Raw genomic sequence first — 20792 nt, forward strand, 5'->3', positions numbered from 1 at the left:
GAAACTAGAATTGTGCGAGAGTCATCTTTTTCACTTTTTTATTGCATAATGTAGGTTGGTTACACCATTCGATTTGAGGATTGCACAAGTCCAGAGACTGTGATAAAGTATATGACTGATGGTATGTTGCTGAGAGAGTGCCTCATAGATCCTGACCTGTCTCCGTATGCAATCATCATGTTGGATGAGGCCCATGAGAGGACCATTCACACTGATGTTCTGTTTGGACTTCTGAAAAAGGTAAGCTGTCTTTTGAGTATTTTCTCGGTTGCAATGACACTAAAATGTTGAGCATGGCATATTAAAAATCTCAGTTTGAACTGACCGCGTGTTGAATCAATTTACTAGCTTATGGTATTTTATTCTGAATACGGGACACGAAGGACGATATTTAGAATGTGACTTGTAGAACAATAACAAGCAGAAGTGACTTACTTGACTAATCTGATCAAGAGATTCAGGTGACATTATAAATTCTGAGAATGAAGTTTGATTTTATGATCCTCCTCTCAGCCTTGGTTAGATTACAATCTTGAATTCAGTCAGTTGTCAATTTCTAATGTAGAGGGATTTAATAGTTCAGCATTTTCTCAATTCAACTATGCATTACTAAAAAAATGCATTGGATCAGTATTACTTGTACTGTAAAAAGAAACATTTTAATGTTTTACCCAGTAGAAGCACTGCTTTTTATTGTTAGCAGAGTTGGCCCCTGTCTCTGCTATCTGTTAAATGTATTTACTTAGAGCAGTGCAGTGGAGAAAGACTTTCACCATGTTAACTCATTTGTTTACTTTTTTCTGCATAGACTGTTAAAAAACGTCCTGATATGAAATTGATTGTAACATCAGCCACACTGGATGCAGTTAAATTCTCTCAGTATTTCTATGAGGCACCTATCTTCACCATTCCTGGCCGAACATACCCTGTGGAAGTGCTTTATACCAAAGAACCTGAGACTGATTATCTGGATGCTAGTTTGATTACAGTGATGCAGATTCATTTAACAGAACCACCAGGTATTTCTCATTGAAGTACTCCAAAGACTATCATGCTTTAGACTTATCATTCTCATAAGAGAATTTTATTTTTTATACAGAAACAGTGTTTTTGATCTGTATTGTCATTAACCTTCCAGTAGTTTGAGTAAAGGTGTTGTGTTACAAATATCCTGATTAAATTTACTTATTTATAATCACAAGACAAAACTACTTGATACTTGTTCGCGTTTAATGGCAAAAATTAACAGTGATGGTTTTAGGCACTCAGTTTTTATATAGAGCAAATTAGACAGCAACTTACAGCAACATCTGTAATAAAGCAGTGAAGTCAGGAGTTTGCTACAGAAATGTTGTTACACCAGTATCTCACTGGGAGATGTGCCATTCAGAAACATGGAAGGGTGTGATGTTGGTTTATTTGACAGATAGATATCTATGAAACACACCAGGTAAACATAGGGCTTATTTTCAAGCGTGAGAAAATTATTAACAGTGAGTTGTCTGAATTATTTCCAAACAATATGCCCAACACCACAAGTAACTTTTACATGGGTAAAATTTTCATTCCTCACTTTTAAAATCTCATTTCTTCATTTATTTAATATTGAAGCTTTATACTTAATTCATTTATCCTGTGGTTTGTAAACATTTTTTTTCCTCCAAGACTTAGACTTGCTATGCCTATGAAAATTTCAATGTAGTTTTAAAACTTAAAATTATTTTCAATTTAGGTGACATCCTGGTTTTCCTAACTGGTCAGGAAGAAATTGACACTGCATGCGAGATTCTGTATGAACGAATGAAATCCATGGGACCAGATGTACCAGAATTGATTATTCTGCCTGTGTATTCTGCTTTGCCAAGTGAGATGCAAACCAGAATTTTTGATCCAGCCCCTCCTGGTAGCAGAAAGGTAAAACGACATGCTCACTACTGTTAGGCAGGAAATTTTGTTTCATTTAATGTCTTCTGGTAGCATTATGAATATATTTTAAACTATAACTAAAGCAAAGTGATCTGAATTTGGGTGGTCAATTCCTTCAGTAAAATGTGAGCTAAATCATTGGCCACTGTCTTGTCTTTGACACTTTTACATGTTCTCTAGTCAAAAAATTCAGTGTATGTGGAACTTCAGTTGATTTCTTGCTGCATGATATAAAGCTGTCATCACTCTTTCAAATAAAAATCCTTTCCTAACTTAACTCTATTGATAGCGAAATTTAAACATACTACTGAATATTTTTAATAATACACAAGGATCATGCAACTATATGCTAATCAGTGTTGCCTTTAACATTCATTAACATATTTAGGATTGAATATATAGTAAGCGTTTAACTTGTATAGCCTAATGCATTTTCGACTGTTTGTTTCATTTAACTTGAAGCTATTTGGGTGGGTTTAAGAATATATTTATACTAGAACTAAAAACAAAGTCTGAATCATTGTCTTTGTTGTTGTTTAGGGTGGGGGTGCAAGGGTTACAATTTCACAGGTATTAATTGCCCTTCGTTATTTTGTTCAAGTGGCTGTTTGTTATGTGACCTGAGACTGGGAGGGCATGGTGAGCTGTGGATTGGATGGGGTTTGAAATTCCCCTGCACTTTGAGATCGTGTTATGGGATCTTGTACACTCACGGAATAGCCAAATGGAACTTTGGTTTACCATTTCATTTGTGAAATAATATGCCCAGTGCAAACTTATTTAAATTGCCTCAGGGTTCTAGTCAGAGCTTATCTCTGAAGCAGCATAACATAAACAGAATATTTGATTTTTCACTACCTTGCTGGGCTTAAATTGACTGCTGCAATTGCTTATGCTACAACAGTGACATTAAGCATTTTGTACTACTAAGGATAGCAAGAGAAATACAAATGCATGTTTTTCTAAATAATTTCCTTCTTTACTGATTTACCAATGAATGTTCCAGTATTGGTAAACAAGTACAGTATTAATCACAACTTGTTACTGCATAAGTTACAAAATAACTGAAACCAATGCATCATAGAATTAAAACGTGTTTGTGGGAAGGTTATCTAGAACTATCCTTGCATGGGAGACAAGTAATGGCCAAGAAATATCTCCATGTTCTGGGATTTGCAGAATAGGAAGTAGTGTAAATCAGAGTTCCTGATCATTAACCAGTAACTTTAGCGAGTAACTTCAGCATGTTGGAATTTTTGGACATACAGGGTCAGGTGCCGGAGAGTTGAATTGTCAGCTATGATAAGAGTTGAAGTCTTGGATGTGGTGCAGGGATCCACAGCTTTCTGAGACAAGCATGCTGCCACTGTACTGGGGTTGTTTTCTATATCATTATCCTCTCTTCCCTCACTCCCACCAGCCAATTAAGTTTCCTCTAATTATTAATGTATTTATTTGTTAATTTTGCATTAGCAGAAGCAAGCAAATACATTTTCATTATGTCTATTGTTTGAATGAGTCTAAACAGTGAGCACTGACAGACTAGATCATTATAGCCAGATCCTTCCATCTCTTCAAATTTGCAATCGTCAGGCTTTCCAGTAGTGGGTGAATCGTAATCAGGATTACAAATCTAGCAATTTCTATTTTTTTCATGTCCAATCCATGTATTCCTTCGACCATCATTTTACAGAAGTAAAGCTAACTTTGCATAGGTGCAATGGGTTCTCCTCGTCTGCATTATTCAATAGTGCAATTACTCACAGAGGGAATATTTACTCTGTTAGCTATTGAGCAAAATTACTAGAACATCGGCCTATTTCTTCACCTCAAGACTTTGTCTCTGTCATGCAGTGCTTGCTTAGCATCTTTTTACCTGTTTCCTTTTACTTCGACATGTGTGCCTGATTCGATGTACAACTGCTACTCCCTTGACTCCCCCCTCCTCACCATTTCCCTTTCTGTTTTCACAGTTTTTCTTAAAAGCTTCTTGTCAATAATGCCATCAACAGTGACCGCCCCAACTCCCTTTCTATTGCTAATTCCACTCTGCTGCCCATTCAGTATCTGCGCTGTTTATCTTTTCAATGTAAAGTGCTTTGAGATGCTTTCTTGCCCTTTAGGAGCCCCTTATTACACGTGCATGGAGCAGGTTGAACTTGAACCTAGTCCTCTCAGTCTATTAACACTACCATTGAACCATTAGGACCATTTATTCAATGTGTTCGATTAAACTTTTTTCACCTACATTTTGTTTTAAATGTGTAGGTTGTAATTGCTACCAATATTGCTGAAACATCACTGACTATTGATGGCATCTACTATGTTGTGGATCCTGGGTTTGTTAAGCAGAAGGTCTATAACTCAAAGACTGGCATTGACCAACTAGTGGTGACTCCAATTTCACAGGTAATTTTTTTTATTGTTATGTTTTAAGAGTACAGGTAGAGTACTTCAAATCTGGCTGTTCAAAATCTGGATGCTTTTTGGTTCAGAGTTGAGTACAAGTTTAAGGGTACAATTCGTCCGAATAATTTGGCTTCTTGGGGTGGCTGCAGACTAGTTACTAGCCTTTCGTCCTTTGGACAACACTCTATCCTGCATGCCAGGTGCTTTTGTACCAAAAGACCCAGAAATGTTCAGAATCTGATATGGCATCCATTCCAAGTGTGCTGGATATGTGGTAGTGTATTTTCAATTTATTGTTAGTTGTTTTCATTCATTGCATGTTATAAATAAAGCCAACGTCATGCATATGCTTAACAGATATAGGCTGGATGTCATTTAGCCCTCTCCATGGACTGTGCTATCCATCTACTGTAGCCCAGATTTAAAAAGCCAACTTTTATTCCACCAGTACTATAGTTTTCTTACGTTTCTCCCTGGTCTGTTTCTCTTTTGTTCACTCCTGTTAGTGATGCTTTGCTGTGATGTATTCTTATGTCAGCCACTGTTTGGAACAAATCCCAAATAGTAATTATTCTGTGTCAGCCTTGAAAGAAGCTGTTTGATTACAGGGGTATTTTAATTGAACTCCATTCTATCCTTGCTACACTTCATCTGGTATGACCATGGCATTAATGGCATTCAAAATCCCATTTGGATGCTATCTTATAAAATTCCAGAGCGATGAACTTTTGGCTGAATAAATTTTTCTTTTCATCAAATGTTCTTTTACTTTTTGCCATCTTATTCATATTCAGTCAACAGAGAAAGTCGGAAACATAGAATCATAGCCTCCATCTGCACTGTAGGGATTCTATCAAGTCTGCACTGACCCTCTGTAGAGAATGCCACGCAGATTCCCCATAACTCTCATTTTCTATAAGTAACCCAACTAGCCTGCCCATCCCTGGATACTACAGGGCAATTTAGCGTGGCCAATTCACCTAAACTGCACATCTCCTCTGAACCGTGGAAGAAAACTGGAGCACCCGACAGAAGCCCATGCAAACATGGAGAGAATGTGCAAACTCCCCACACAGTCACCCAAGGCTGGAATCTAACTTGAGTCCCTGGTGCTGTGAGGCAGCAGCACATGCTGCTGTGCCACCGTGCTGTCCTAACAATTTTGATTTTAATAATTATTGTTCAAAACTGATAATTTTTCATGACATGGGAAGAGTAACAGGGAAAAGGAGGAAAAATATCTTAAATTGTAATGCTCTCACCTAGTGCTAAGTACTGTTTGCAATTTTAACATTTAATTTTAAATACTCCCTCTTCTAAGGTTTCAATTCTGTCTGTTGCCCACAGGCTCAAGCTAAGCAGCGTGCTGGTCGCGCAGGAAGGACGGGACCTGGGAAATGTTATCGACTCTACACTGAACGTGCCTATAGGGATGAAATGTTGACCACAAATGTTCCTGAAATTCAGAGAACTAATCTTGCTAGTACAGTACTGTCACTCAAGGTAAATTGAAAATATCGATTGCAGTTACATCTTCCCCTGTTGTTAAATACTGTGGATGTAATGAGGTTCAAGTGTGAGGAGACAATACAAAGCTGAAGTCCCAGCTCCCTTAAAATAATGATTCCTGAGCTTTGCGGCTTAAAACCATAGAAGTGTTTATCACAGCATTAGCCCTCCTTGCCTGCGCTGGCTTTCTACTGCAATAATCTCAATAACGGGGCCCAAATCTGACAGTCTTTTTCTTTGTTAGGAATATTTTCCCACTTGAAGTCATGGCCTCTGCTCCAACTACTGCATCTGTAACTTTTCTTATCTCAGTTTCATAGCTCTTTGCTTAAAATTTTGTTAACATTGCTCACTTACAACATTAAATTTTTGACCCATTATTGCTGAGCCTTCACTGTTATTCCCAAAGCATTTTATAATTTTGAAAACCTCTAAAAAATGTCTTCATTACATTTACTGGAGGAAGTAAAGCTATCTCAGTGTCCCATATCTCTTATCTAGAGTTTCCCATCCTTGATATTGTCCAAATACCTCTACACGTTCAGTATCTTTCAAGTCTTTTTGGTAATGATATTCTGAAAATTGCACACTGTTGTATCATTAGCATAACAATGCCCTTACATAAACTTATTACCTCCATACTGTTACTTTATGCTCCTAATTCTAAAATCCAAAATGCTGTTGGTATCTTTGTTGTATTGGGCAGTTGTGTGTTTAATATAAAAACTGAAAGAATTGCGGATGCTGTAAATCAGGAGCAAAAACAAAGTTGCTGGAAAAGCCCAGCAGGTCTGGCAGTATCTGTAAAGGCAAAAACAGAGTTAAAGTTTTGGGTCCAATAACCCTTCCTCAGAACTTCTAAAGTTCTGAGGAACGGTCACCGGGCCTGAAACGTTAACTCTGTTTGCTCCTTCGCGTGTGTGTGTTTAATATATTTGTAATCTAATAACTGATATACCCAGGACAGTGACAATGACCAAATAATTAATTTAGTTTCAGGTATATTTGAATTTAAAAAGGATGATAAAACATCATCTCTGAGTAGACGCTGCCACAAAAGTTATTGAATGCACCAGATCAGACCAGATGCACCTCCAAGACCAGTACATGTGCTACTTTTGTATGTGACACCACAGAGTTGCTCATTTTATGCCCTTTGAAATTAATGATGTTGCTTAGCTGAAATTGAAGTGGGATTTTAGAGTCTTAGGTCATTTTAGCATTTCCTATCCAGCCAATGGTTTCCCTAAATTTGAAACATCACTTCTGTAAAACCTTGTCTGGAAAAACTGTCACAATTAATCTCTCTTTTGGCTCAATATTGTCTTCCCGAATTGCCAAAATGCAGGTGCTTCTAATTTTTTTCTGTTTAAAGTTGTGAAATTGCTAAATGAATGAAATCCATTTGGCATTTAATCCTTGCTGTCTAAATGGTTAATTGCTGAGTTCCAAGTTACCATTGACCTGCTGTTTGCTTTTGCATTCTTGTCTTTTTGTAGCCATTTTAACAATTTAGCCACCTCTTCTAAATTAAACCCAAAAACTTGGCTTCTGTTTCTTTATTTGTTTCTTCTTTCCTGTAAAGTGCTTTTGGGTACTTCCTACATTAAAGGTGTTATCTGATTGTTGCTGTTGTTAGATAACTGCTATTTGTGCTTGGTTTAGTTACAGCAAGCTACAGAGTGCTGGAGCGTTTATCATTCCAAGGTTTTTGTGGAGGATAAAGTTTCCCACATAAATTCTGTGATGTCAAATGCATATGTGACAGATTTTACAAATCCCTATTTCAGATGTGGGGTTATAACTCACTCAGAGACAGCAGGAACTGCCAATGCTGGAGTCTGAGATAACAAGGTGTGAAGCTGGAGGAACACAGCAGACCAGGCAGCATCAGCCGAGCAGGAAAGCTGATGTTTCGGGTCTGGAGCCTTCTTCAGAAATGGGGGAGGGGAAGGGATCTCTGAAATAAATGGATAGGAGGGGGTGGTGATAGAAGGTGCATAGTGGAGCAGATAGGTGGGAGAGAAGACGGAGAGGTCAAAGAAGTGGGGATGAAGTTAGTAAAGGTGGTGTGTAGGTAGGAAGTTGAGATGGGCGTTGGTCAGTGATAAGGGAGGGTGGATAGGTGGGAGGGAAGACAGACAGGTCAAGGAGGCGGGGGTGAAGCTAGTAAAGGTGAGTGTAGGTAAGAAGTGGGAAGGGCGTTTGGTTAGTGAGGTGGGAGAGAAGATGGACAGGTCAAGGAGGCAGGGATGAGAGGGGGTCCTGGTCTTGAGATAAGGTCAGGGGTGGGGACATTTTGAAGTTAGTAAAATCCACGTTGAGACCATTAGGTTGTAGGCTTCCAAGGTGGAATATGAGGTGCCGTTCTTCCAGTTTTCAGGTGGCATCATTGTGACACTGGAGAAGGCTCAGGATGGATGTGTCCAGGGAGTTGGGGGTGGGGGTGGGGGGGGGGGGGGGATGCTGGTGTGGGGGGAGCGGTGTTGAAGTGATTCGCAACTGGGTGGTGTTGTCATTTGTCATGAACTGAGTGTGGGCGCTCCACAAAGTGGATGCCATACCTCCACTTGGTCTCCCCAATGTAGAGGAGGCCACATTGGGAACAGTGGATGTGGAGCTTTGTATGCTGGGGCACAATTTAGGAATTTAGATGCAAGGATCTGCTTACCCTGCAGGATAGTCTATTCTGCTTAGTGAATTGACCTTTGTACCCAAATATTGATTTTGCAGTATCCACAGCTGTAGGCCTGGAGTTTTCTTCCTGTGTTCTTGGGTCCTCCGAATTGTTTGCCAAATTATGACTTAAGTGCCATGCTTTTTTTTTTGTTATTATTGTGGATAGGGTGTAGATATAATCCCAAGTCTACCTCGGCCAGAACCGAGATTGACCCCTGAGCCATTATTAATCTGATTTTTGTACAAGCCATGCCACCAACTGATCTAACTGGCCTCCACACCGCGATTCTGTGTCTTAAAAATCTATCATGTGGTTAATTTTCATTTGTGGAATTGGAAGTGTGTCACTTTGTACAGTAAATATCAGAAATTTACTGTGGTACTATAATATTGCGTGTGATGGCATTCATATTACTTTTTATAGTTCAGAAGCAAAGTCTGAAGGGCCTGTGCAATCAAGGTATGACTTGAATAAAAGCAGGCATCATATTTTGGGTTATTTGTTTTAATATCTGTAGACTGGCTTTCAAAATGCATGTACTTTTACAGTGAAACCTTTCTTTGTCTTAGGCTATGGGGATCAATGACCTACTTTCATTTGATTTCATGGACGCTCCTCCTATGGAGACCCTTATCACAGCCATGGAACAATTATACACACTGGGAGCACTAGATGATGAAGGTTTGCTGACGAGACTTGGACGCAGGGTAAGACGAACCTCACAGATGTTTGGTTTGCCAAATGCTAAAACATTTCTTCACTTGCAAACTTGACAGTGTGATTGCTCATTTATAGTTACTGATGTGTTAAATAAGTTGGGGATCAGGCAAGATTGTTATATATCATTGTATAGACTGGCTACTTTGTAATAGAAAATTTGCTAACTTATTGGGTTAAGTGAATATTAATTGCTGAAGTTTGTTCATTTCAAAATCAGTACTCTTAAGTACTAAGCAGGAAATGAGCCTCTTCACTTCTCATTTAGGTCCATTTATTACTGTATGCATAGGTCAGTCTTACAGCTATTATCCTTGCTGTGTTTGCTGATGTCGTTGTGATCATAAAACTGTCTTCCATAGAACAGGATGAGATGTGTCTGCATTATTTTGCAATGGCCAAATTGGCTGGCTGGACAAGGTGATTAGGCTTATTAAATTTTCCGTTGATTTAAGTTTCTCTATTGATTTTATTTTGATTGATTGACAGAGCTGAGCTCTGAGCTCATCCTGATCGGATACTTAAGTCTTTCAGAAAAAGGATCTATAACCCACTGTATTTTGTCTATAACTCACTTTGTCACATGGAGTCTGAAACCTGGTTTTGGTCCAATGGACATGTACTACATCAGTCATTGCTGAGCTTGAACCAGTCTACTCCTAATTCAGAGTTGCTCGATTTGAATTGTATGTTAAGTTAATTAAATTGATACTATGTAAAGAATGATAATTCAGAGTGCTTTTTTAAGCAAAATAAGTGTCAGGAGACTACTGTATCCTGCCTGCCTTTTCATGTTAACAAATGATGCTGAAATTTGAATTCTGATTCCCTTTGGTATTAAAGTGTTATATTTTTACACATCTTTCTTAGATGGCAGAGTTTCCTCTGGAGCCCATGCTATGTAAAATGCTGATCATGTCTGTACATCTTGGATGCAGTGAAGAGATGTTAACAATTGTGTCCATGCTATCAGTCCAAAATGTCTTTTACCGACCAAAGGTGAGCACACTTATCTGGATTAATGATGGAAAGTGCTGGATTTTTGACCTCCTGTGAATGACTAATGAGTCAATATTGTAAAATACTCCGTGTAAATCCAGAACATATTCATGGATTTAGATTGTGAACCTATTTCTACCAGTAACTTTTCTTTAAACACTGACTTTCCAGCGAAATACGTTTTAGAAGTAAGGGACTTTATTGTAAGATACCTGGGTTTCTACAATGTACTTGAGAAACCAAACAATCTTTTTTTTTTCAAAAAGCAGAAGCCTTAAATGGAAGACTCTGTTGTTGATCCACCAAAGCATAGACCCAAAGATTGAAAATGTTAGTTAAAATCAAAAATATAAGTTGGCGATACATAAAACTTCTGTCAGCTTAGGACAGCCTAACCACAGCCTAACCATTGTAGGAACCACACTAGAACAGTTCTAATTAAAGACCAAAATTGTTAATTTATCTTTCCTTTTACAGATTTAACTGACATTGCATTTCAGTATTCTCAATATTTATGCCAGACTTCCAATATTTTTATCTTTCTGTTTAAAGGCACAGTTAGCTATTCAGTCTGCTTTCACTCATCAACTGTTCATATGTGCTATTAAATCAAAACTAGGATAAGCAAGCTCTTGCAGATCAGAAGAAAGCAAAGTTCCACCAAGCAGAAGGGGATCATCTCACCTTGCTTGCTGTCTACAATTCGTGGAAAAACAATAAATTTTCCAACCCTTGGTGCTATGAAAACTTCATCCAAGCGCGTTCCCTTCGGAGAGCACAGGATATCCGTAAACAGATGCTGGGTATCATGGACAGGTAGAGGGAATGCCTTGTCACTCTCGGGAGAACAATTCTAAGTGAATGAAGTTAAACGAAATACATAATTTTGAATCTATCAATTATCGGTCTTAACAAACAAAACCTGTAATGAGTGCACTTGTATATATAATGACGTATTCTCACTACATGGGCAGATTAAATAGTACATAGTTTTAATTGATAGCGTCACCAGATATTTTTCACTTGTTTCTCTCTCTATAGCCTCTATAAGATGTGCAGATTTCCCAACTAGGAGGATGAATGGAAAAATAATACCCCAGACTTAGGTGTCCGGCTGTGTGGTGGTGTTATCAGCTGCTGGAAAATGCACAAAAGCAATCTGAGACTCATCTGTTTCAGTGCAGTGCTTACTTTGAATGGGTGGAATTGAGTGGCCTCAATACCTTTCAGGACTTGACTATTCATTAATGCTAAGGCATTCTGTGGAACAGTGTTCCCACCATTCCCTGCTAAGTATGCAGTGTGGGCATAATATAAATGGAGTTAGTAGTGTTTCAGCAGAAAAACAAGACCAACCTGTTGATGAGGGAAGCAAGAGAAAATAGTAAATACACAAACAAAAATCTGCCCATTTCTTTATTCAGTGCACCAATGATTAGGTTTCTTGGCATTCATTCTGTGTACACCTCTTTCCTAAGGTTTTTTACAAAGTATATTTGTAACCCTGCCAGAAATTGTCATGCTATTGAAGTTACTCTGTGCCATATTTAAAATAATAAACACATTTGATTATAACCTTGTACTGGTTATACTGTGAATATGATACAGTAAATTCCAAATAAATTCATGTCCATATTTACAGCAATTGCTTCTTATGAATGTCCTAGCACACATCATTAGTTTTAATAAGGTATAAGCTTGAGCAAAATTTGATATTGCAGTAAAAATAGCATTAAAAACATTTCAATTTTCATAGAATCCTACAAATCCATTGCTTCAGTCTTCTTTGCATCTCCTCTATAATCTTTATTCCCAAATGATTATGTTTTTTTAAACTTGGTCAAATGCTGGAGGGTAATGTTTTGAATATAAATTGATGTGATAGGCATGCCTGAAAAATACCTTGTGGATAATGATGTCAATACAGGTTCTTAGATTATGATCTTGTGGTGCAATGTTTTATATATGTGTCGCTTTTAGTTTGGAAAACTGAAATGGACACCTTGTTAAAGTACTGGTACACTATTTAGTTGCAGTTGTGCCATTTTTGACCTACTCAATGTGGACATGCATTTCTTTATGCATTATATTTAAACTCTTGTTGAGTACATCGGCAGCTTAGATGATTTGGCCATTCCATCACTGTCATTGATGGGGAAGCACCTTGTCAGGAGAGTTGAACAGGATTCCATGTCCTGATATGTTGTTCTGCTCCGAACCCAAAAAGAAAGAACTTTATACTGCAGTGCTTTTCACAACCTCTGGCCTCTCCCGCCTTATCTTGTTCAAGTACATGACGATACTGTATATTCAGGCCCTATCTGCAAGGTAAATTCCTGCAGGAGATGAGATCTGTTTACATAAGTGTTAGAGATCTGCAGATGTTTTTTGGACCCAGCTTTGATCTAACACAAGTAAAGAAATTACATTGGATGTTATATTTCCATTATTGCTTCTCTTGTTCACATGTCCACTTGTTAATGAGCAGGCATATGCTGTCTACCACCTGCTCAGATAAATTATGCTGATATGTTAGCCATGGCTAGATCTGTAGTTCGCTTGCCTGAGTCACAGGGTTCTCGGCCCAAAGTTTGAGGACAAAAATCACACAAAGGCAAATGTTTCAATGCAGTATTAAGGGAGTACTATACTGTTGAGTTCTGCCATCTTGGTGAGATGTTAAGCTGTATGTTTCCTTGCCTAGCTGTATATAAAAGGCCATGTGACTGCATTTTGAAGAAGAGCAGAAAGATATTTCCTAGTCTCTGGGCCCAGATTTATCCTCCAGTCGTCATCTCAGAAAGGAGCAGATTATCTGGTTATTATTAATTGCTGTTGATGGGAGTTTACCAAGTACAGATTAGATCCTTTGTTTCCAATATGATAACAGTGACAGCACTTCAGATATATTTCAATGATGGTCAAGTGTTTTGGGATGGTGGTATTTGTGAAAGGTGCTTACATAAATGCAGATCTTTTTAAAAATGGCAGGTAGATTTTTAAAAAAAAGTCTGGGCTGGATGTTTTTAGGTAAATACGTGCCTTTAAATCAATGTTTTCTCATAATTTTTACTATTTCCTTACAGACACAAGCTGGATGTTGTTTCGTGTGGAAAAGCCACAGTGCGAGTTCAGAAAGCAATCTGCAGTGGTTTCTTCCGCAATGCAGCTAAGAAGGACCCTCAGGAGGGATACCGTACACTGATTGACCAGCAGGTGGTGTACATTCACCCCTCCAGCGCTCTCTTCAACAGACAGCCTGAATGGTATGTAATTTTAATGAAGTAATCACTGTGCCAAAACTAACCATCGTGCGCAATGTTTCTGCAGATTGGTAGGTCTGGCTCACTTAGTATTGCTGAGATCTGTTTACCTGCAAACAATGACAAAATACTGCTGATTAAATTTCTGATAAACATTAAGTTCTTCAAATTACAAACAAAGCCTAACTTGTCTGACTCTCGAAACTTGTTCTGCTTGAAGGAAGAGCAGCCGTACAAGATTTGGGCATGTTTCTGACTGCCCACATGTTCTAGTAGATCTACATGCTAGTCTTTTAACCAACGTATGACTCTATCTGTTTTAAATGATGCCATATTCTCTTTCTCAATAGCTACTCATTTTAGACTCCTATTTTGTTTTGGAAGCGAATTCTTCTATTTTGCACCTTTTTTCCTTTGCCTTGAGCTAATATCTATCGTATCTACCTTGCTGACAATTTCAAAATATCTCAAAGTACTGTTAATGCTGTCAGTCCATAATTTCAGGATTCTACGGTCTCTCTAAAGTTCTCAAAGTTCTCATTTCAGAGTTGTTCATTCATTTGTGGTTTTTGTGGTTCTGTTGCATCTTTATTGATCTCCTTTGATAAGTGTTGTCCTTCCAATAATGCATTACCCAAACTATGCTCTGGTTATTTTGTACTTGGAGTACAATGTCATTTACAAATTCGAAACTGGTTGCATATTTTTATTTACTAATATCCCAAATAACACTACTTAATGTTTTTCTTCATCCGTCACATCATCCCACTCCATTCAACTTTTTGTTCTATCCACAAACTTTGATATCTTTTCGCTTTGTGTTTGTCTGAATCATGCACTTTATTAGATTAATTTTGCCTGTTTACTGCTGAAACAAGATATTTAAATGTTACTGCCATTCCTTCATTCTCTCTTATAAGATAGTTTCTCTGTCTCCACATGCTCCCACTCCAACCTTGACTATTTTTTTGTTCCTTAGATATCTGTAGAATCTTTTAGCTTTTACCCCCTTGTGCTTATCTGAAATTCACTTTTATCTGCCTAGATTGCTGTTTTCTTTCCGGCCATTTTTATTTCTTAATATTATTTTCAGCTGTTTTTACAACTTGAATCTTAAATATTATTTGCCACAATTTCTCTTCACTCGTGAATCCCTTTCTTTCACACAGAGTAGAAAAGTATTTCATTACTTATCTCTGGTTAAATATTTCCCACTGTATGATCTGCCATATTTTTAAAACAAACAATTAATTCATGGCTAGGTCTTTCGCAAATCATACACTTATCCTTCATGTTGAATGACAAGCTGAACCTTGCTATTTATTTAATGGCACCAGTGAGATGCCATTATCTGTTATCATGTTATTGCTGAAATATTCTGCAAATATTCCAGAAAGTTACATTTCCCAAGTGGGACATTGAGGTAATTTCTCTTACAGAATGTCCTTTTTCACAGCTTAAATTCTGATGTTTTTTCTCTGCCATGATATTTTCCAAAGTGAGTGTGACAGTAAAATTTTACTACGGTGTCTGTAGTACACGTAAACAGTTTACATGATGCGTATTTGTGGTATTTCTAAGGATGACCGCGTTCCCTTGATGGCTTACTGAATGAAAGCATTGTGTATGATGCTGTACCATACAGACCAGTAAGATCTTGGAGTTCAGCAGTAGCTGGTTATGTTAGATGGGGCACAATTGGGTTCCATATGTGATGGCTTCAAGAGGAAAGACTGCTCACCATTGACCCACCATGTACTCCCCCAGAATAAAAGCTTGATATTCAATGCCAATAAATAAATCTGGTTTGGCTGTTCAACGTATAGTTTAAATAATTTGCTAACATTCACTGCAGCTCACTCATGAAAAGCCTAAGGCAAGACATTAAGATGTTTTATTTAAAACGGCACTGTACTTCAGTTTGTATTTGCATCTTTTGTAGAAGATACAACATTTGGAGTCGCAAGGGAAGGCAGTAGAACTACGAATATGTTGTTGATGTTAGTGGATAGTGAGATGAACGAATTAATGCCTCCGTTAATATAGTTGTGCTGAGAATTGTATGCACATATGACCAGGAATTTATAACCTTGGTTCTTTTAATAGTTGATAATGAGAGGCACATCCAGGATATAAAAAGCAATTATCTGCTCAATTCTGAGTTTTGCACCTTTAACCAGAGCTTTCTTGGTAAATTAGCATGAGACTGACTCATCTGTACTTTGCTAAACTACAGAAGCTGTCAACTTATTAGCCAGGATTAATTTTAAAACTCGATGCCAAATGTGAAAGGTCATGCTTTAATCTTTGTTTTAATTGAAGAAATAACTATATTTCTTCTTGTGCTATCCTATGTTTAATCCTATGTTTGTACCCATTTTGTTTTTAAAATGAATATTTACATTTCATAGATCTGAGATAGGGTCAGCACTGAGACAGTTTGAGTGTAAATGCCTGTTATTATGAATCAAGCACATGTTTTGACTCTTACGAGCTGGAAAGCTGATGTTTCGGGCCTAGACCTTACATCAGATGAAGGGTCTAGGCCCGAAACGTCAGCTTTCCTGCTCCTAACATGCTGCTTGGCCTGCTGTGTTCATCCAGCTCTACACTTTGTTATCTCAGATTCTGCAACATCTGTAGCTCTTATTATCTCTGATACATGTTTTGACTCTGATGTGATTCTCCTTCAGAGGACAATTCTTCAGTTCTGAAGAAGTCATACTGCACTCAAAATTTTAATTGTTTCTCTCCCAAAGATACTGCCAGACTTACTGAGCTTCTTCAGTATTCCCTGTGTTTATTTCCGATTTCTAGCATCCAAAGTATTATACTTTTATTATAAGGAGTTATTGAATGTTTCCGCAGGCGTCAGTGGAACACTGTCGATGAAGTTGATGAAGAGAGTAAATCATAATTTTTTTTTTAAAACAATGGTAAAGAGTAGCTTTAAGTTTTAGGATTGGCCTTTTGTGAGATTGGAAAACGAATAAAGTGCTTAAAACTGTCTCACAGGACTCCCCCTGTTTCTGTGGATGAAAGTGATAGAAACTCCATGATGGATTACTTCAGTATAGGAATTGTCTTCTGATTGGCCTGTGAATACTGTCAGCCCATATTACACAGTGAATTGTGGTATGGTAAGCCCTTTGGGCTAAGTGAGTCACTTCCCCGTTTATTTAATTGATTTTCTACATTTGGCAGCCTGAATTGACATTCTGTCTGCGTAGCATGAATAGCCTTTTGCAGATGTCAGTTTGCACGTCTTTGTTTTAATTGAAGAAATAACTATATTTCTTCTTGTGCTATAAATCCGTTTATTTCTTATTTTTGCCTCTGTTCTGTGTGTGTGATGTTTATGTATAAAGTCTAATTTAGTTGCTCATTTACTAATAGTGTTTTTGCTCCCTCTTCTCATGTTTTAATTGAGCATCACAAAGCTTCTTTGGGAACTGCATATATTTTTCATCTTGTCCTTCGGGTTTAACCTTGCTAATTCCAAGCTTTGTGTCAAGTGAGCGGCTCTACGCTTTACACTAGTTAGTTCTTGTTAAGGCCTCTGCCACTGGGCTTATTCTGCCTGGAGTGGAGTTGGGAAATGAGACAGATCATCTCATCTGTTGAGATGGAGTTTTTTTTTTCCTGATGTTTTCTTCTGCAGAGCTGCATTGAAGCCAATATAACACTCTGCTTACAGTTTTCTCTTAAACTTTTTTGACCAAATCTTCAAATCACATTTCTGGCAGCTTTTTTTTTAAAAAGCGTGTGATAAATGAAATAGTATTGTTGTCAGCTTGTAACTCCCCTTTCAATTCTTGAAAGATGTCTTCAAAAATTGGGGGTGACATATATGATGAGTATATTTGTGAACCACCATTGAGATATTGGTTGTTGCCACCTTTGTTGCATGGGCCTGTCTTGAGTCTCTAGTGCATGGCCACAACATGGCCCAAAATGCCTGCTTGAACCCCATGCAGCCTAAATGCTGCTTAATAAGGAATCTGTTTGTGGGATGAAAGATTTTTACCTCATACTATTGACATCAAGGCTGCGCACTCAGTCAAATGCAGTCAAGGAGTCCAACCAAATCTAGGGTCAATAGGAATGGGGGTGGGGGAGGGGTAGGACTCTTGGTTGATTTCAGAGCTCATGGAAAGGAGGATGATTGTGGTTGTTAGCGGTCATTCATCTCAGTTGCAGGACATTTCTGCAAGATTTCCTTTGGGGAGGGTCTTAGACCCCACCGTTTTCAGATGCTTCATCAATGACCTTCCATCCATCGTGAAGTCAGAAGTTCAATGATGATGGTACAAATTTCTGGCTCCATTTGGGACTCCTCAATTATTGAATCAATCTACATCTGTACACAGCAAAATTCAGGTTCTGGCTGATGGGTGGCAAATGGTATTGCCTGGCACTTCTGCTACGCCAGTGACCAACTGCAAAAAGAGAGAATTTATTCATCTCCCATTTACACTCAAGGGCATTGTCATTGCTGAACCCCTTGCTGTCAATACCCTAAGTGTTGCAAGCTCTGCAGACTGAACTAAACCAGTGGTAAATTCAGTGGTAACAAGACGATGTCAAAAGCTGAGAATTTTGCAGTGAGTAACTGACTTCTGAAAGCATGTCCACCAACTACAAGGTATAAGTCAGGAATATGATGGAATACTGTCTGCTAGTCTGCTCATAAGCCATTCATATCAAAGCAACCCACTTAGCACCCTGTCTATCTTCAATATTCATTCCCTTCACAGTTTGTGCTGAGTTAAGTCCCATCTTTTGCTCAGTTGATGCCACTCATGTCTCGGAGTTAGAAAGTTGAGGATTCAAGCCCCATGCCAAAAAGTACCAGTTTATGGATAAGCTGTTTATTGGAAGCCCTGCCTACTTTCTTAGTTGGTGTACCTCAAGGGAGAGCCCAGGCTTATATTTATTCCTCAATAACACTAGAAAACAAAAACAGATCTAGTCATTACTGTTTGTTGGACCTTGCTACGTGCAAATTAGTTACTCTGTGTTCTACATTTAAACAATGACTACAATTCAAAAGGAATCTGTTGTTGGTAAAGTATTCGAGGTATCCAGTGGCCATGAAAAGCTCGATATAAATGTAGACCTTTTGAATTTTATTAAGGTTTTGTCAGACTATAGATGATTTGCAGCCAACAAAGAAGAAACTTTCAGCTCATTGATATGTATTGATTCAAACTAAGGTTCTGAAGAAGTTTCACAGTTCTTTCCATATTTTTTTTCCGTCCCCTGAATGCATTGTTGCATCCATTGTTAATAACTAGCCAGAAGATTTTCTTTTAAAATCAGCTTGTTTTAATGGAGGTTGTGTATGCGGCTGTATTTATGTTTGTTATTTTGAACCACGTGTGATAAAGCTCAAGCTGTTTCCCAAATATGAGAAGCTACAATTCACAGCTCTGAACAAGTCATACCAGATTTGACCATATACTGTTTCTGTCTACATGAATGCTGCCAGACCTTTTGAGTTTCTTTAGCACTTTGTGTCGGTTTCAGATTTCCAGCATCTGCAGTCTTTTGCTTTTAATTATAATTCACAAAACAAAACTTGCTTGACAAGTATATATAATATGTATATTTTTCTTTCAGGGTTGTATATCATGAACTTGTCTTGACTACAAAGGAATACATGCGAGAAGTGACTACCATTGACCCACGCTGGCTAGTAGAGTTTGCACCGGCCTTCTTCAAAGTGTCTGACCCTACTAAACTCAGTAAGCAAAAGAAACAACAGAGGCTGGAGCCCCTGTACAACCGCTACGAAGAGCCCAATGCCTGGAGAATCTCGCGTGCATTCAGACGACGTTAAATTGCTGGTTGTCAAAATTGTTTGGTGAAGGAAGTGGTACTGGAAGCAAGACAGAATGCTAAAGGGATTAAGACTGAAAAGTAGAGCTGTATGTTGGAAGCACCTCCTGTATTTAAGATGACTTATTTTTATGTGTTGCTCTGTACGATGTATTTTTAGCATTTAAAAGTTTCCCGTGTAGGGAAACACTTTGTGTCCTAATTTATTCTTGAATTACACCATTGTGCAAATCAGCTGTATACATACCTGGTTAGGAGCTGCAGTTTTATCCGTCTGTGCAGAATTTACTAATGTACAATTACAATTGAACCCAAAAAAAACTTTTCTATTGCATCAAAAAGAATGTGGCAGAAATTCCTTACTTTAAAAAGGCTGCATCCCTTTTTCAATTTTCATTTTGAACCACAGCTATTGTTTTGAAATAGGCACAAAGTGAAATCGAGAATGTGTTCGAATATTATGAAATATTACGCATTTGAAACCTCTGGAGTCAAGAAATGCACAACTGCAACATAAATGTGGAAGTCTGCATTTCAGTATGACAAACCAGATTCATTTTATATTTGGATTTTTTTTCCATCCCTTGACATGCTGAACAATCTGTTCTGAATAATCGTCTTCAGTCCCTTCTGGATACACTTTACGCAGAACATTCGAGTAACTTCCTAATATGTCAGTTTTTTTATGACTGTCGAGAGGTGTAATTGTTGTTGGAAAATGGATTAAACATTGTAGTGTAAAACATGCCTTTTGGCCATTGCCACCTTCAAGACTTTAAAAATTCTTTCAGTGCATTATAAGGTATAAACAGTTAATGCAGATTTTTTTCAGAGAGTCACGCTTAATTTCAAAGGAATTGGCAGATACCATTCTTTCAAAAAAACTATCAATTTTTGATGTACAGTTTCATTTCTAACTGGTGGTTTTACAGGCAGGTGTTGCAGCAGCTGACAATGAGCAATCAAGGGAATTTTTTCTTTTGGAAGACTTGAGTCAGTTTCATTTGTGATTGAAATATATTTATATTAGGATTTAATGTACATACTGTAAAAACATTCTTTAAATATGTAGCCGCTCAAGGATCTAAATAAATCTGGGCTGTATATTTTATATGTAATGTGCACCTATGGTTTTTATTCCTCTCCTTTAGCACCAACCCAGCAATTCCTTTCACGAACAATTTACGATGTAATAATTTCCTCCGTGGGTTCACATGTTGCCAGGAACCACACAACTAGTTTGTTATTGGTGTGTGTGCCAATATATGATTACTGCCAGGAAATGCTCCTACGCATCAACACTTTAAGAAAGGCAGTCAATGAAAAGGGTCACAGAAATAAATAATGTTTTAATTTTGTTTTACTCTGACTTTACCCAATTCCCTGATTCCAAAATGTATGACCCCAAGTGATGCAGATCATCCCAGCTATGAATTGAGTGTGGAACG

The 20792-nt window shown here is 37.9% G+C and overlaps 1 protein-coding gene across 2 annotated transcripts in view; it reads left to right on the top strand.

The window, feature by feature from the left end:
• Positions 1 to 20437, top strand: part of dhx8 (DEAH (Asp-Glu-Ala-His) box polypeptide 8) — a 43083-nt gene extending 22646 nt beyond the window's left edge. For both annotated transcript variants that reach the window (XM_048560563.2, XM_048560564.2), the window contains 10 exons: positions 55 to 240; positions 809 to 1019; positions 1733 to 1914; positions 4195 to 4335; positions 5683 to 5838; positions 9094 to 9231; positions 10112 to 10240; positions 10860 to 11056; positions 13327 to 13506; positions 19126 to 20437. In XM_048560563.2, the coding sequence (XP_048416520.1) occupies positions 55 to 240; positions 809 to 1019; positions 1733 to 1914; positions 4195 to 4335; positions 5683 to 5838; positions 9094 to 9231; positions 10112 to 10240; positions 10860 to 11056; positions 13327 to 13506; positions 19126 to 19345 (1740 nt within the window). In that variant the 3' untranslated portion in view covers positions 19346 to 20437. The remainder of the gene's footprint in view (positions 1 to 54; positions 241 to 808; positions 1020 to 1732; positions 1915 to 4194; positions 4336 to 5682; positions 5839 to 9093; positions 9232 to 10111; positions 10241 to 10859; positions 11057 to 13326; positions 13507 to 19125) is intronic.
• Positions 20438 to 20792: the final 355 nt, after the last annotated feature.

Source organism: Stegostoma tigrinum, chromosome 31, assembly GCF_030684315.1.
Source record: "Stegostoma tigrinum isolate sSteTig4 chromosome 31, sSteTig4.hap1, whole genome shotgun sequence".
Taxonomy (NCBI): Eukaryota; Metazoa; Chordata; class Chondrichthyes; order Orectolobiformes; family Stegostomatidae; genus Stegostoma; species Stegostoma tigrinum.